Source organism: Plectropomus leopardus, chromosome 2 (genome assembly GCF_008729295.1).
Source record: "Plectropomus leopardus isolate mb chromosome 2, YSFRI_Pleo_2.0, whole genome shotgun sequence".
In the NCBI taxonomy this organism is placed as follows: Eukaryota; Metazoa; Chordata; class Actinopteri; order Perciformes; family Serranidae; genus Plectropomus; species Plectropomus leopardus.
Genome location: NC_056464.1, coordinates 9,275,312 through 9,292,160, shown reverse-complemented (window position 1 = coordinate 9,292,160; position 16,849 = coordinate 9,275,312). Strand labels below are relative to the sequence as shown.

Sequence of the window (16,849 nt, the reverse complement as noted above, 5' to 3'; positions counted from 1 at the left end):
TTAAACTGCATGCAATGACATGCATGTCAAGAACCAAGGGGAATTCAAGACATCATTTTGCTGTGACACCATGCTACATTTTAAGAAAGGTCAAAAGGTAAAAGCAGGTCAATTGGTTGAGAATAAAAGAGGGGGTCTATACCATGCTAGCTAGACTGAGGAGAAATATCACTATAGAAAAAGTTTCAGATTTGTTCTTGCACCATCCAGTGGCTTGGGAGTGGAAGATAAATGAGAACAAGGAGGAAAGAGAGTAAGGTGGACAGAGACATAAATAAAGGGGTAGGTAAAACAGTGTGGACTTGGATGGGGAATGCCCCTTAGAATTTCAAAAGTTGTTGTTTTTCCTGTTAAATATTCTAATAGTCTTGCTTTTTATGAATGACAGTGACTGAATGAGTAAGCTGGATGACAGAACTGTTAGGGGAACTAAGAGGGGCTGATATCATATCACATTACTGTTAGATATTAATCAATGAAATGATCGTCATGATGCTTGTAAGGCAGAGGGATACTGTTTCAGCTGGTTAGTGTCTTCTAGAGCTGTTAAAAACAGAGCAGCAGAAAAGGGGCATTAGATCAGGGTGGGAGTGTAAATGTCAAATGAAATAATAAGACAGAATCTAGATATTCAGGGGAGAAAAAGGGATCGATTGAGTTCAGGGAACAGAGGATCAAGAGCCAAGGGGAATAGGTTGTGAAGCTGCAGAAACTGGGGCCACCACCATCATGCCTAAACTGTATTGGTGTCCCACGGACGTCCTTACACTGTCATCAGTGGCTGCCTTATCTATTTTCACCTCAGGCAGAAGCCGTCTGCCGGGCCCAGGGCCGATGAGAGACACCACGCCATTGCAGTCCACCGTGCTGTTCCTCTTCCCTCCAGAGTGGGGTGCCAGCGGGTGGATGCGTGATGAGCCTTGGCTGTAGCCACTGTAGCTGTTGCGGCGGTAGGGGATAAACAGGGAGCCTCGACGGTCTTCACTCTCCTCTACCGTACTGTGCTCATCGTCTGCAAACTCGTTCTCTGAGCCCATGTCCTTGGAACGGCCTTTGAAGCTGAAGATGCTGCTGCGACTGTTGTGGCGCGACATGAAGGGAGAGCCTGGGATGCTGAGTAGTGACTGAGAAGAGAGGGACAGGTGTAGAGGGGAAGAATTGAAGAGTTATTAAAAAACAGCAGGAGACAGTCGATGTGTAAATAAAAGGGGCAGACAAGGTGAACAAGGCAAAGGGGGCACAAAGTTAAAGTTGTCACTGGAGTTTCCTCGTTTGTCACAAAATTAGTGATGCAACAATGATAAGTAAATGGAGAGCTTTTGTTGCAATTATGCCCTATCACTGATATAAGAGATGAAATGAGATCTGCATCATAACACTATACAATAAGATGGCAATGAAGTTATACAAAATTATAGTTCATATGATTTGATTAATCCATTGTCTTTCCTTTATGCTATTTTTCTCATTGTTCTGTAAAGACCACAGACACAGGAACCCAGTAGTTATAATTGTGGGACTATCACATGATTTAACCAATAAACTGACCATAAATTATAAGAAAAACTTTTTTTTTTCATTTAATCTTAGTATTCTGGCTACTACTGCTGACTCATAAGGAACAGAACAAAACTGCAGCCCAATGCATGCTTTTAAGTTTTGATCTGACACATTCCCAGTTGTTTTCTTCTATTATCTGGAAAATATTACAATGCAATTTAGTTTTGTTTAAAAGCTTGCCTTTTATGATTCTACTGAGAGCATTCATAATAATTAAAGTATTTTTAATTACATACAGTTTACCAAAAAAATTTGAATTCCCATCTTGGAGTTGGATGCCTCCGCTAAACAGTCAAGTTACAGTTTACATCCATGTCTTTCCAGAATCATAATTAGCCATAGCATTAGGCAATGCTTTAAAAATGTAAGCTTCTAAAACAAGGATGATCCACACACATCTTCAATCTGGCAGCACAGAATATTAATACAATCATCACAGATTCAAAGTGGACACCCAAGTTTAGTGTCACTAATTCAGTATCTGATAAAATGTCGCCCTTCTGTTCCTGAGTTATGACCTTGAGTAATGGCCAGAAAAGTGTTTTTCCAGAACATTATGATGTCACAGAGAAGTTGATTATTAACATTTTAAACATAAAATGTCAAATAAAATTAGACATTGGTGTGAAATTTTGTCATAATTAGTGGATGCATTCTTGAGTTATGATTGAAAGGGTGTTTTGCAAGGTCACAGTGACCTTGACCTTTGACCACTAAATTCCAATCAGTTCATCATTCAGTCCAAGTGAAAGTTTGAGGAAATTCCCTCAAGGCATTCTTGAAATATAGTGTCCACAAGAATGGGATATACATATGAGCGACCCCAAAACATAATGCTTTCTGCCATGGCTGTTGCTGGTACAGAGGCACAAGGTTGACATTTGTGTCGACACATACAAAACCTATTAACTTTATCATTTCCTTGTCTGAATCTGTCAAAAAAATCCTCTTGCTGTAGCTGAGGCCACATGGAAGATTGTTAGGATGAAGTGTCAGGAAAAAACTTGTGTAGGACAAGGTACTGGTCAGTGAGTGTAGGCAAGGTAGTTGGAGAGAAAGGTGCAGCCCAACCTTGAGCTATAGCGTACAAAACGCTAAGCATTGAGTCACAAGACAGCTGTGGCTCTAGACAGAGCCAAGGGGAAGACATAGCTAACATGCCTTTAGGATAGAGGCTGAGGACAATGTTAACCTGACACATCTGATGATTACAGGAATCACTGATGATGGGTCAAGAAGCAATTAGGGTTTTTTGTACAAAGGAAAGCTGACCATTCGGTGGTGACCAGGAAAGTCTGGTTGACAATCATGACACCATGACAGTGATTGCTCGGAGAGACTTCTCCTGTAGTAGAAGAGGTTGGTAACCCAGTCTGCCTCTGCAAGGAGGAGACCAAAACTAAGCTGCAGGGAATCTCATGGAAACATACCTCCAAGGGAGGCTAAAAGGTGAGAATGAGCAGTCCAGTCGGAGGAACAAGTGATGCCTATATGACAAGATTTACAAGAACAAGGCTCTTTTTTTCCCGAAGATCTATCAGACTAGAACAAAGGTCCTGGTGGGAGCAGAAACAAGACAACCCATATCGCTATCACTTTGTTTTCTCTGGCAATGAACGTAATTGCCAAGTCAGCAAAGCCAGAATACAGAAGGCCATAGACCAAATTTGGCCAATGCCAACCACAAAGGGCTCTTATGGAGGACCTGACAGTCATCACACATCCTCTACTAGGATCTTGATGGATTCTACAGGGATTCAAGGAGATAAGGTGGTGCCCAGATTAGACTGAAAACAGCAAAATCAGGATCTCTGGTGTTGAAGACAAGTTTCATGTTCTTCACCATCACAAACACCATGATTGAACCAGCACAGATAATCCAATGAAAAGCATAGGTGTTTGACAGCACCTCACATGATCTAAAATCTGTCTGATCAACCTGCACTGAAGCAGAAGCCTCGCTTAAATAAAAGGACTAGTCAAGATGTGGCTGTACCAATGTGGGATTCTTCCGTGGCCATTCCTGGTGTGCAAAATGTCATACTCAACCACTTAAGCCTTGGAGAGCTTCCTTGGAGTCTGAACAGCATTACACTCGATGTGCACAGCAACATGCTGCAGCTACAACTCAAATCTTTGAAGGGGGAATTAGAGGACCAAAGAACTGCTGGGATGCCATCAGTCAGCATAACCTAAAGGTGACAAAAGCTGGCATTGAGATGAAGACTGAAAGAAAGTGCCAAGCAGAGGAGATGTCCCAGTGAAAGTGGTTACCCAAAGCAGAGACAGACTTGGGTCCTTCCCAACCTCAAGTGTCAGCAACAGAGAAGCATCTCAAAGTCCAGCAGAAGTAAGAGTGATGCACTGAAACAAACAGGGGGCCTAGTCAAGATGGAGAAATGCTCTTGAAAGAAAGGGGAGCTTGGTTAAGCTGCAACAGGGCTACCTCCACCTGATCAAGTTCTTTGTTCAGGGACTGTATGATGTGTTTCCCAATCAAACAAACATCAACATAAAGGGCAAAGAGAAGTCACCAGCATGTCAATTGTGTACGGAAAAGGGGATCCTGGAACACATCTTAGGTTGCTGCTCCAAAGCCCTGGCAGAGGGACCATACCTCTGGCATTATGACCACCATGACCAAGTGTTGAAGGTCATTACCTAAGCCAAACACCAAACATCTAGGGAGAAAAATTCCACTAAAATCCTGGCCTGGAAGTTGTGTGTAGACCTGGAGAGGTAGCTGAAGAACATTGCCACCACTGCGAGACCAGATATTGATCTCCAACCGAGCAATCAAACAATTCATCCAGCTGGAGCGGACAATCCGTTTTTGCTTTGATGAGGTCTTTGAGAAGAAACTCGCATAGTGTAAAGAACTAAGCGACTGGTGCAGGTGGTGGTTGGTGGTGATTGGAGCGCAAGAACTGCCTTTTGAAGTTGGATGCCCGGAGCTTGCAGTCCAATCTCCTGCCAAACCACACAACCAGCGTTGTAGTACTTAAGATTGGTATTGGTCTAAAGACCACTTTTGTAAGGTCTCGGCCTTGTCTTGGACTCTGGCTTCAAGATGGCCCTCAGTCTTTACTTGGTCTTAATCCCTCAAAAGTCTTTGTATTGTCGCAGTCTCAATACACTATGATCGTGGTTATGACTTAGTTTGGGTTTAAGTGGTCTTCTTGTCTATAAAACAACTTACAACACACTAACAATCTTAAAGAGAGCAAGGTGAAAAAGAGCCATCAGCAATAACACTGAATTGGCAGGAAGAGCCTTAGGATGGCTGTGGCTCTGGAGAGAAGAGCCTTGTGAAGGTCACTGATAGTTTGCCTTCTGGACACAAGTTGAGGTCTAATCTACCTCAATTGGGTCATGTGAGGAAGGCTGTATGGTAAAAAGATCTGAAAACACCCCACAATTCCTTTATCATCACTAGTTATGTGTTAAGAAGCATAAGTAGATGTATTTGCACATGCTAAGTCAAACAGCAGGCTGCATTTAATTTAATGCTTTTCTCGCAAACTTCACCTGGTTCATAATGGACGTCTTTCTCCCAAGCCGGCTTCCTGGGAAACGAATGGTGCTTTTCTTGCTGCCATCGTCTGACTCAGACTTAACAACCTTCTCACTGTCTCCTTTCTCTTTCTCCTGCTCTTTCTGACGCCATTTCTTCTTGCGATTGCGGCGCTCCTTGGCACTCTTGGAGCTCAGCTTGGAGACCTCAGAGGAGCTGCGGGACAAGTGCCCTCCTCCTTCATCCTCTAACGCAGCCTCTGACACCGTGCCTGCAGATGTTGCCATGGCAGCAGCCTGAAGGAAAAAAAAGACACATGAAAACCACAAAATATGAAAAATATGTAAAGATGTCTGTGTGTGAGACAGAGAGTGAGACCAACCTGGGTTTCCTCCTGCTGCTTCTTGAGCTGCTCCAGCATGGCCTTGAATTCAGCTTCTTTCTGTTCCGCCTCCTCAATAGTGGCCTGGTTCTGCTCCTCATAAGCCATGGCCACCACAGCCAAGATGAGATTCACCAGGTAGAAGGAGCCCACAAAGATGACCAGCACAAAGAAGATCATGTAGGTCTTCCCTGCGGCTCGTAGAGTCTGATTGATACACACGGACAAAGCAATAAGATTTATAGGGACTTAACATAGAAAATAATGCAAACTATTGTCCTATTGATATAAATGGAATGCACTCTTACTAAAACAGATGCTATACAATAATGATTTTTTTTTCTGCAGTACTTTCTTATTCTGTTAGAGTTACAGTATGTATATGTGTGTTTGTTCAGCATTGCTGCTGCTTCTATAGTGGGGTTTAAGTTTTTCCCAGGAAAACCTCCAGACAGGAAAGAAGCCTTAGAGTGCAGGAATTCCCAATTTTAAATTCACACACACACACGCACACGCACACGCACACACACACACACACACACACACACACACACACACACACACACACACACACTGACTGGCCTATTTGCCAAATGAAGTGAATCTATTATGGCTGCGGTGGTGCAGGTCTGGAGGAGAAGGAAAGAAATACTTAGCTGCTACTGCAGTCTCATGGTAGTTCGGTAGCATGGTAGTTAACATTAGAGATATCTTTTCACGTTTCATATTATGAACATGCATGCGTGTCTCTCAGAACAACCAAAAGTCGAAAGAATAAAGAAAGCAGAGATGTCATACTGCTTTAGTGACCTTTGAAAAAATAAATTTAGCACAGAAAATGACTGCTGTAAAGGTCATTTATCAAAAATTAATTCACTTTTATTCAGTGTTTCATTACAAATGCAAATAAAGAAATTCTTTTCTCCCTGCATGAAAGACAAACACGATTATACTGGTCACACACTGCTAGCCACAGTATTTCTGATCAGCTGTCCTTCCTTCCCTCTTATTCAGAGGGCAAATGAACTGATGGGTAAGAGCTGCTGAGAGGCACTTTTGCTGATTCATCCAGGTATTAAGATGATGATATATATTTTTTTTTATGATGAAGAGAGGACAAAATCATTAGTACTGCTTAAGGGGTGTTTTACTTGTCTAGGTAAGACTAGAGATGCTTTAAATATACTGTAGTTCTCTAAAACAGGTGCAAGAAGGGTCAAAGATTTCATCTATAGGTCATACTGTGACAAAATATGCAGTCGTACTTTCTGCTTTTTCTGGAGATTAATGTGTCAATTTGAGACTATGGAGAAAAGACAGAGGAGTTTCGGAAAACACGGTCTCACCAGCATGTAGAGATTTTCCCAGAAGTCTTGAGTCATGAGACGAAAGAGGGTGAGGAAAGCCCACCCGAAGCTGTCAAAGCTGGTGTAACCATAGTTGGGGTTCCTTCCGGCTTTCATACATGTGAAGCCTTCTGGACATCGCCTGAAGGAACACAAATGAATACAAAAACGGTTATGTTCAACTTTAGCTTCAACACAGTTGGGCATCACTGGCAGCCTCAGATAAAGCAAAACTTTGAAAATGGGCATGTAAAAAAGTCTTTCTTGATTTTTCATTGTATACTTGTGCGTGTGTGCCTTTTTGTGTATGGTGAAATTCAGGGACAGCCCTAGATTTTTGGAGGTCCTAAACAGGCTTTGTTTTAAGCCCCCTCCACCTCATTTTGACACGTTGCCACTTTACATGATACTGGGTCAACTTATTTTGTAAAAATTGCTTTAAGCACACATGATGCATAAAAAAATATGTAAAGACTAAAGTGGGACCTATTAGCAGCAACACTTGACACGAGTATTTATCTGTTATCCCCAAACCCTATTAATAGTCCTTGTCAGGGCCTTTGGCTAGAATTGGTTATGATGTATATTTTAGTCTTTATGTTTCATTGAAAAGGGCTGAATCTCACCTGTCTTCATGTGTTAGATGTTTGAATGTAAAAGGGAAATGGCACAATCAAAAAGATAGGATGCACAAAGTGTGCAAGTCCGTTATAGTGATCAAATGGGAAATAAAGACAAATGGAGCACTGCTTAAACAAAACATTAAAATAAAATGGCCCACAAAAAGGAATCAAGATATACAATGTCCATGTTCCTCTGTCTCTGGGCTTATTCTTTGTCAGTATTTGTAAGCAAAAATGGAAAAAAATGCTATCAGCTTAGAGGTTCAATTTTTATTTTCGTTTCTGTTTCATGAACATTAAAAAATCTTTTCCAGGGCCCCCCCAGAGACAAGGGAGCCCTAAGTAACTGCTTGTATCACTCAACGGGTAGGGCCTGCTCTGGTAAAGAATTGCCTGATCATAGATTGTTTAAATAATGGATGTAGCGACTGTGACGTCACCCATTTGTTTGTGGACTCTCATTTTGAAGTATTTCAAAGTTTGGCATTTCAGCCGTCTGCCGTTTTTTGAAGCCTGGTGCGACTATATTTGGGTAAGAGTCTGGCGCTGTGGAGGAGCAAGGGTTGAATCTGACTGAAAAGTCGAGCACACTATTGGCAGACAGCCTGTCACTCAGTTACATAAAAAAGCATCCCCCTGGGAAGATTAATGCAACAAAAATGATAGTTTTGCCACGCTTTCTTTACCTTTTTCAGTCAATTCCATGTTACATTGCTAAGACATACTTCAAACAACTAGACTCAATAGTAATACTCTTCATTTGGAACTATAAGGCTGTCAGAATATCTAAAAAACACTTATCCAAGTCGAAAGGGGCTGGTGGTTTACGGAATTTTCAACTGTATTATTGGGCTGCTCATTTGTCTGTTATTGCATGGTGGAAAAGAGGCCCCCCATCTTCCTCTGGTGCATGCCCTGCATGGTCAGCAATAGAACAGCTGTTCTGTAAGAAGACCTCTCTTATGGCTCTTATTAATTGTCCCACTACCACCAGGGACTTATATTTTTGTGGTGCAGTTTTGTTGTAGGCAATACTTTAAAAATTTGGAACAGTTGTACATTAAAGCTCCGAAAATATATGTGGATGCCCCAATTTGGCAAAATCACTAATTTGTACCAGGTCTTAACGACGCAGCTTTTCTCACCTGGATTCAAAAAGGGATTTGCAGAATTAGTGATCTGTATATAAATGAGAACATTGCACCATTTGCACAATTAAAAACTTTGCACAATTGACTTACATCCAGTTTTTTTTAGATATCTTCAAATCTGTGACTACATTCAAAAACATTTTTCCAACTTTGAAACTATGATACACATACTTTTTGGTCATGTAGTAAACTCATCATTCTGGAAAGGTATTTTTCATTGTTTTTCTGTTTCTGTTTCTGTAGCCATCCTCGGAGCTACAAACCCCTTAATTGCTGCTAACAAATATGAGGAAAAAAGCTGTTTTATTCAGTAAAATTAAAATTATTCTGAGGGTGTGGAAGATGGACTTTGTACCGACTTACAATCTATGGTTGGGCGAAATGGCAAACACTACATCTGGAAAGACTAAGACTGTATAATGAGGACAGGAGGAGTCTGTTTGACATGATTTGGGACCCTTTACTGAAGTATTTTTATGGTAAAAATAAATGTGTGTTTGCATTTATTGCCAGCCTCAATTGGCCATTCAAAGAACTCCAAAGGCTCTGTTTTCAGGCCCAGAGGTTGCCGCTTGGACCTGGAGATCTATCAGGTCAAAATCAGATGCTTGAGGGCGGTATGGTTACATCACTGTTGATGTGTCCAAGTTCGGTGGAGAGTAAATATGACAGCATGCATTTAGAGAGTGACGCTCTAACTTACCCTGAGTCAGAGCTGTTTCCACATAGTAGAGCATCAAGCTGACCAGGGAGGATGTAGAAATTAGCTATAAAGAAAACAGAAAATAGTGACTTGGGTTAGCTGTTCTCTTTAATTTTTTATATCAGCAAGATAAAAAAATAAATCCCCAAAACAGCACCAAAAGAAAAGATTTACCAAGAGGCACACACTTCCTGTTGACTCCCAATTATGTAATCAAGTGCATGTAGTTAAATCAGGGTCGAGGCAATCACTCACTGTCATTCATGATGTATTCGCCCCAGTCAAAGCCCCTGCTGCCATTTGCCAGGTACTGCTCAGTCATGTTGATGGGCCAGATTACACACTTCTGCCGCAGGTTCCCCATAAAGAGCTGCAGTCCAATCAGAGCAAACACGCTGAGACAGAAGACGGTCAGGATCATCACATCCGACAGCTTCTTCACAGACTGGATCAGAGCACCCACAATGGTCTTCAGGCCTGCCGATTAATATACAATAAACACACACGCGCACACACACACAAATGTGCACACATGCACATACATGAAAAACAGACAAACTCAGAAACACACGCAAGCCAGCGTACAAATGCAAATGCACACACGCACACACACAAACACACAGATAGACACAAATAAAAAGAATTGCAACTTTTGGCACTGCAAGAGTGCACAAGCTGAGTTTGTATTTTTTTTTAGCTGCAATTCAGAGCTGACTCAAGTCAAGCATGGAAAAACTTAGGTTAGGTAATGTATATCTAATCCTGTGTTTAACCCTGTGCTGGGCAACCTCTTACATAAATCTAAACTTGGCAGGCATCAGAATTATTTCTCAGGCACCTACACCCACGCTGCCAAGCCTCAACAGCAGAAATTGACTCGGTGTGTCATGTGCATCCTCTAGAGTATAAAACCTGTGTGTAGACAGTGCTTCTTGTTCTTTTTCCTGTCATTCCTGCCTGGATCGAAATTTGTAGTTCAGGCTGTTGTCTTTTAAATTAATTATTTAGATAGTTGCTAGCTACGTGGGTATTAAATTACTTGACCAATGACTTAAAGGAACAGTTCACCCCAAAATCAAAACTACTTGTTTTTCCTGTTACCCACAGTGCTATTTAACATTCTAGATTGTTTTGAAGCGAGTTGCAGAGTGTTGGAGATATCGGCTGGAGAGATGTCTGCCTTCTCTCCAATATAATGGAATTAGATGGCATTCGGCTTGTGGTTTTCAAAGTACCACAATGTACATTTGAAAAAAAAAACATGTCTCTTTCTATTAATCCTGACCCGGTTACTCAAGATAATCCACAGACCTTGTTGAGACCAGTTTCATGTAGGAACTATTTTCTTTCTACCAAACTACACCCAACGACAGTATAACCGTATGGAAGGTAGCAAGCATCTACTCATGGATTAGAGGCTTGTACTTGTGACAATGCGAGATGTGAACATTAATGACGTTCTCCTCAGCTAAGCTGTAATGTTAGAAAATATGTAATGTTATTTCAGGGTATACTGTCCTGTTAAAGGCCCTAATAACCTTTTTCCTTCAATCAGCTTATCATTATAAATGTTCAGGTTGTACATAAATGCATAGTTTTCTGCCAACATTGCAACCGTTTTGGTTATCCCACTCCAGAAATGTCAATATTTTTGTTTTTGTCTCAACTATTCTAACTGGTTTAAAGGGGGCTGAGTTGGAAAACATAATGTTACATTAATCCCTCCACCAATCAGGATTTAGCAACATCTGGCTCTCAGTCTGATGACAGTTGCTGGATAGTTTGCTCATGTTTAATTCAATTGTCACTTATTAAGTCATAACTATTTTTAGTTGAAAATTCGGTAGGCTTTGAAGCCAAGCTTTCAGAGACTTTATGCCTGTAGCTGAATGCCCCAACTACAAATATGTGAGCATTTTATTTTAGAAAAAACTCACTCCGTAAGTCTTCTACAAAAGGTAGCATATGTCTGGATGAAATAATGTGCATAGAATGTGCATTAAGTCACTTCAAAATGTATCCAAACTCTAACTGGCAGCTTGTTATCACCTGAGCAGATGTGAATATTATGATAATACTTTTGCAGTGTCCCTCGAATTCAAACATTGGGTGGGTCGATGTCTTTACTGCAGATTTCTATCTTTATCAAAAACATGATAATACTAGAAACATTCAATCAAATCAAATACATGACAATCTTGTATGTAATAACAGCAAACTGATGATGGGGCATTTAAGTGGAACCACAGACATAAAGGTCACATTCCATTTTTTATAAAACACTGAACACCACAACAAACACTGCAGCTGTATGTGATGTTACCATCAGAGGGACACATTTTCATTTTCACCCTTTTACAGTAACTATCCCATGTAAGTAAACAGTTCCCATTGAGAAAGAACAGACAGCACTACAACAGGATTTAGGGTCCATGTGGAGAGGAGAAATTGTATCATCCCTTCCCTCCTTGTGTCCATCTATGGGAACATCCCTGACTAGCTGCAGTTAATTCATATGTAGCATCCAACAAATCAACTGAACGCAGCAGCACCACAAACAGCAAACAGCGCTCAGTCAAAGAAGCAGGAGGTGGAGAGGGGAAAGAAAGGACAGGCGAGGAAGAGACGGTAGCTGAAGGGGAGGGAGGGGGCGATGAGAGGTGGCATGCAGGTCATTTAAACGCCAAGGCTGAAGGAATTGATTCGGTGTCAGCATCACCTTGTCTGTAAACCGTGATGGTGACCTTGCCTTAACCGAAGAACCGTTCCCATCCCAGGCACCCTTTTCTCCCACTCTTGCAGCGCTGGGCGAGCCCTCGGGCCGCAGTAGCCCAGAGCAGAGCCGAGTGAGCACTATGTGCTGAAGGCTGAGCTTACTGTACATGGAACAGTGTGTTGTGTGTGTGCATGTATGGTATATGGGCACGTGTTTATGTGCTGAAATACTTATGTATTATATGTGTCATTGTCATATTATAATTCAAGCATTTTAAGTGATGTATGTTAATGTATAGACAAGCATTACTGTGTGTTCTCTAAGGAGAAAAGGTCATATTGGATCCAACACATATGCAGAAAATTTGCTTATTGATGGTATTTATTTACTGTTAATATTCCCCTTTAACTCCCAGGATGGACAAAGATCTTCAAAAAGAAAAAAAAGACAAAAAAAATCTGAAGCCTGAGTCAAATAACTCTTACAACTAAAAGAGAACAAAACCCAAAAGAAAAGCTCTTTTAAAGCCAAACTCGTAAAAGCATGTGTCTCAAAGCTTCATGCAGCATTAATGTGTTATCAAATTAGGCTTGGCAGTCTTAGGGAATCAAAGTCTTTAGAAACAAGAAGGCAGTGTAATAGATTGCGAATCAATGTATGTAATATAATTAATGTAATATCAAATTTGGATCAATGTATGAAATAAAACTGAACACATACCAGATGTGCAAAGAGGTCACAGATTTAAACTACATTATGTTGTTTTCTTCCCTCAAAATAGCATCCTAAAAGTCCTTGGAAAAAGCATCTCCATTATTTTCCTATATTTTCACATTGTTTTGGACATTAATTTCTTTTTTCATTTGAGGTAAAAAATGTACATGATTTGCTGCATAAGCCCAGCTGTCCATAGGGGACACATGAGCCCACAAGACTGCCAATAGACTGCTAAGCCTATCAAAAATGTATTGCTACCATTTTTGATTGTCATAAAACAAACTTAAAACAAAGAAAAAAGAAGAAACTCTAAAACATCCTCTTTTTAAAAAGAAAAAAAACATAAAAGTTATAGAAATAAAGACAGATAATAGATAAACTCAGCCTTAGTGTTTAAATGGGAGTCTCACCTGGAATGACAGAAATTGTTTTCAAAGCTCGGAGAACCCTGAACGTTCTCAGCGCCGACACATTCCCAAGGTCCACAAACTCTGTTATATATCTGTAACAAGGTAGGATGACACACAGAACAGAACCCCATGACACACAACAACAAACACGATAACTACAACACACACACACACACACACACACACACACGCATGTACGCGCAAGAGCACGACACCAGCACCACCATCGAGGACCAGGAAGGGACACCACGGTGAGAGAGAGAGCGCCTGTCCGACCAGTGGGAAGAGAGCGCAGGAGGAAGAGGAAGAGGAAGAGGGGACTGAAACAAAACCACACCTAACATCAACCCCGGGACTCGCCCACCCGCAAACACAAACACCTGGACTGTCTTACCTGGGATAACTGATATTGTTTTCAAAGCCCTCAGAACCCTGAACGTACGCAGAGCTGACACATTGCCTAGGTTTACAAACTCTGTTATATACCTGCAAGGTGGATCAGATACAATTATTCAGCAGCCATCCCAAACAGAGGAAAGAAAGATTAGACTGTTATTGACACAATATTTTAATGGGCATTATCAGCGTGGCAATATGGACTGATGTAGATGAAGGTGCTGTGGGCAGTTTTCTTTAGAACCTGTTTTAGCTAAATTCTACTTTCATCTGAACCACAAATCATTAAAAAAAGAAAACACTTAAAAGTGCCATGGAACATTTTTCGGCCACTCCAAAATCTCTCAAGTCTTAAAGGAATACTTCACCCTCAAATTGATCGTTTGTATATCAAGTGCTCACCCTGTGTTATGTGTGATTTGTTAAAAAAAAGATTCCTGCATTTATCCAAAATGAATGAAGAATCCAAAAACTGAGAACATTCAAAATGAATTGAAGTCTTGATAAACTCTCAAACAACCGCCTGTGCCAGTGCGTGCATTTGAGCTTTGCTTGTGCTTTCTACTGATATGCCCAGGCCTACAACTCATGCTTGTGTGAGACTGTTTATGCAGAACTCCTTTAAACAGTAAGGTTAGTGTAAATACATTGTTTGATATAGTATCGCTGTTGTTAAAAGCAGCCTTCTTTTACTTGTTTTTGGATTTTCTGCTCACTGTGGAGGCATGTGGAAAAAAAAAGTTTTCTTTGTAAATTCTAAATAACACAGGGTGAGTAAATGATACAAAAAATGATTATTTTGTGGATACAGTATTACTTTAATAACCAGTTAGGAGAGCCAACATGCAGAACTCAGTCTAGTCTTTACAAGCCTGCAAACAGCAGCAGGGAAACAAATCCATGGCCACAGTGAAGGTGATATGAACCAAACATACTGGCCCTGAATTATATTTACATACAGATTATAATGTGTTTTTTGAGACCCAAACTTAGTAACTACTAAACAGATATCACAAAGTTTTTCCAAGTGTATAAAGTATGAAATTTAAAAAAGACTGCCTAAAATATTTTTGCCCTATACTAGTAGAGTAAAGTTTGGACAGAAAATTGCCATAACACAGTTTGTTCAAGGTAATGGCTACATTTGCTGACTTTTATTTTTTTTCAGGTTTTTGGGGATTTTTGTTCATATGGATTTCTTACTTCTATTTTCAAGTTCGGCAAAGGCCCATCAATAAATATATAAAATAACCACTATATTGTTCATTTTTAGAAACCACTCCAGCTGACTGCAAAAACTGCTGTTTGTTGTTAAAAGTTTTAAAGCCTGACAGATGTGTGTTATGATACCCAAACAATGATGACATCTTTAAGTTAATTCTCAAATTCTAATTCTAAAATGTTTACATTTTTGCACCAAAATTTAAATATTTGTTTGGGATGTCTTATAAGCCATACCAGTGAGCCAGCGTGCATATTGTTATTCTGCTGGAATCCCCTTTGTGGTGTTTTGTTACACTTGATAGTAGTTGCTATATGTAGCTTTTACTTTTTTTCTTTTTAATAATTGTGAGTTTTAATACTTACGCCATTGAGATGACCATGAAATCCAGCCAGTTCCATGGGTCTCGGAGAAAGGTGAACCCATCTATAGCGAAGCCTCGGGCAACAATTTTTGTGAGCGACTCAAACGTATAGATACCTGTGAAGGTATACCTTAAAAACAAAGAGAGAAGAGAGTAAAACAATGGCAGGTCCATGAAACTAGGATATGATTGCTTTGGGAAAATATTAGGGCTGGGTATTTTTTTTTTAAATGTGATTACCAGTATATAACTTGATAAAAATGTTTTCTTTGATACCTTGTTTTTACAACTTCATTCAATACCCATCATGTGAATAGAAGCATTCAGATGTTTAAAATGCCACCAAACTTTAATGTTTTGGTGGCATCTCTGTCAAATACAACTTCATCACACCACCCGTAATGGGCCAATCACAGGTTGCATTATATTTGCAGTGATTGGCTGTAAGCAAAACCAGAAATATACAAAGAGTCTTTTTTTTGTCTAGATCTGTGTACAACAAGGATCAAATACAGGTATCATTTTACTGGAGAAGCTTCAATTACTTTGCTTGATACCTTAAAGGCATCAACCAAAAAGAAAGGTACAAAAAAGGTACTATATCATTATTGGTATCACTTTTAAGGGTACTGTTTCGATACCTAAATGTATAAATTACTGATACCCAGCCCTAAGAACTATGGACTTGTACTTACTCTACTTGTTTGGACCACTCTGGGGGGTCACTAAATGTCATGAATATACAGTTGGTCAAAATCGTACACATGATGATCATGCTGAATAACGTGGGAAGATACGAGTTAAGGAAAGTTCTAGCCATAACACCCCATACATTATAATTCAAGGACTGAAATCCAACTTAAGTATTGATGTAAAGCTCAAGGAACACTGATTTAAAGTTGGCAGTGAATCAGTTTTCCTGACTTTCTACTGACGACTTGTGACATCAGCAGAAAAACCCAACATGTTTCAAAACTAGACTAAAACTAAAACGTGCATTCATTCACCGTAAAGCACAAAAAAAGGAATCACTTGAAAGGATATGAATGTATCAAAATCTTAATAGCTATTCGCCTAAATAAATTAAAAGGGCTTAAGATGTACAAGGAGGGCGTGGCACTGAAGCGGAAGATTGTTTTCCCTTTGTTGATGACTATAAATGTCTGTGGAGAGAGAGAGAGAGACAAAGAAAGAGACAACAAAAGAGTTAGAACATTTCCAGAACAAATGATATGACACATACTGTTCAGCACATGGTCTACAAGACTTTTTTTGCGCTATCTTACTTTAAAAAAAGAAAAAGGAAAAAAATGACTATAGCTTGACTGAGTAGCTGATGTGAGTCCTGAGCTCACCTCTGAGTCATGGGGCAGCACTGCATTGGCTTCCACTCTGACTACAGGGCTGATCTGAGCACAGCATTTTGAAGAGTGCTCACAGTGTTGTTACTTTACTCATTTTGAAATCTTTACCCTGTGAACAATGTAATGTCCTAAAGCACACGGGATAAACACAGTATAGTGAAAAGACAAAGGTATAGAAAAGGGCACGTAGTCAGTAGGACAAGGACACCAGGCTGTGTTTTACTCTGCTGACATCACGCCCTCTGTGGCCAGTCACCCGAGAGCCAGCGTTACAGTTAACACCTCTGCCCAGGTTACATCAGACCGAGCCTCTGTCCTGGCGAGCTTTTCACTACGACAGTCAGCAGACAGGTGCATGAGAGGCTCTCCCCTCTTTGTGGC

At 40.3% G+C, this 16,849-nt stretch overlaps 1 protein-coding gene across 2 annotated transcripts in view; it reads right to left on the bottom strand.

Moving 5' to 3' along the window:
* Positions 1-16,849, bottom strand: part of scn8ab (sodium channel, voltage gated, type VIII, alpha subunit b) — a 61,811-nt gene that overhangs the window by 26,818 nt on the left and 18,144 nt on the right. For both annotated transcript variants that reach the window (XM_042499790.1, XM_042499798.1), the window contains exons 3-12: positions 16,149-16,267; positions 15,800-15,889; positions 15,106-15,234; positions 13,123-13,214; positions 9,535-9,756; positions 9,280-9,343; positions 6,803-6,944; positions 5,457-5,663; positions 5,089-5,370; positions 801-1,124 (exon numbers count right to left, since the gene is read on the bottom strand). In XM_042499790.1, coding sequence (XP_042355724.1) covers positions 801-1,124; positions 5,089-5,370; positions 5,457-5,663; positions 6,803-6,944; positions 9,280-9,343; positions 9,535-9,756; positions 13,123-13,214; positions 15,106-15,234; positions 15,800-15,889; positions 16,149-16,267 — 1,671 coding nt within the window. The remainder of the gene's footprint in view (positions 1-800; positions 1,125-5,088; positions 5,371-5,456; positions 5,664-6,802; positions 6,945-9,279; positions 9,344-9,534; positions 9,757-13,122; positions 13,215-15,105; positions 15,235-15,799; positions 15,890-16,148; positions 16,268-16,849) is intronic.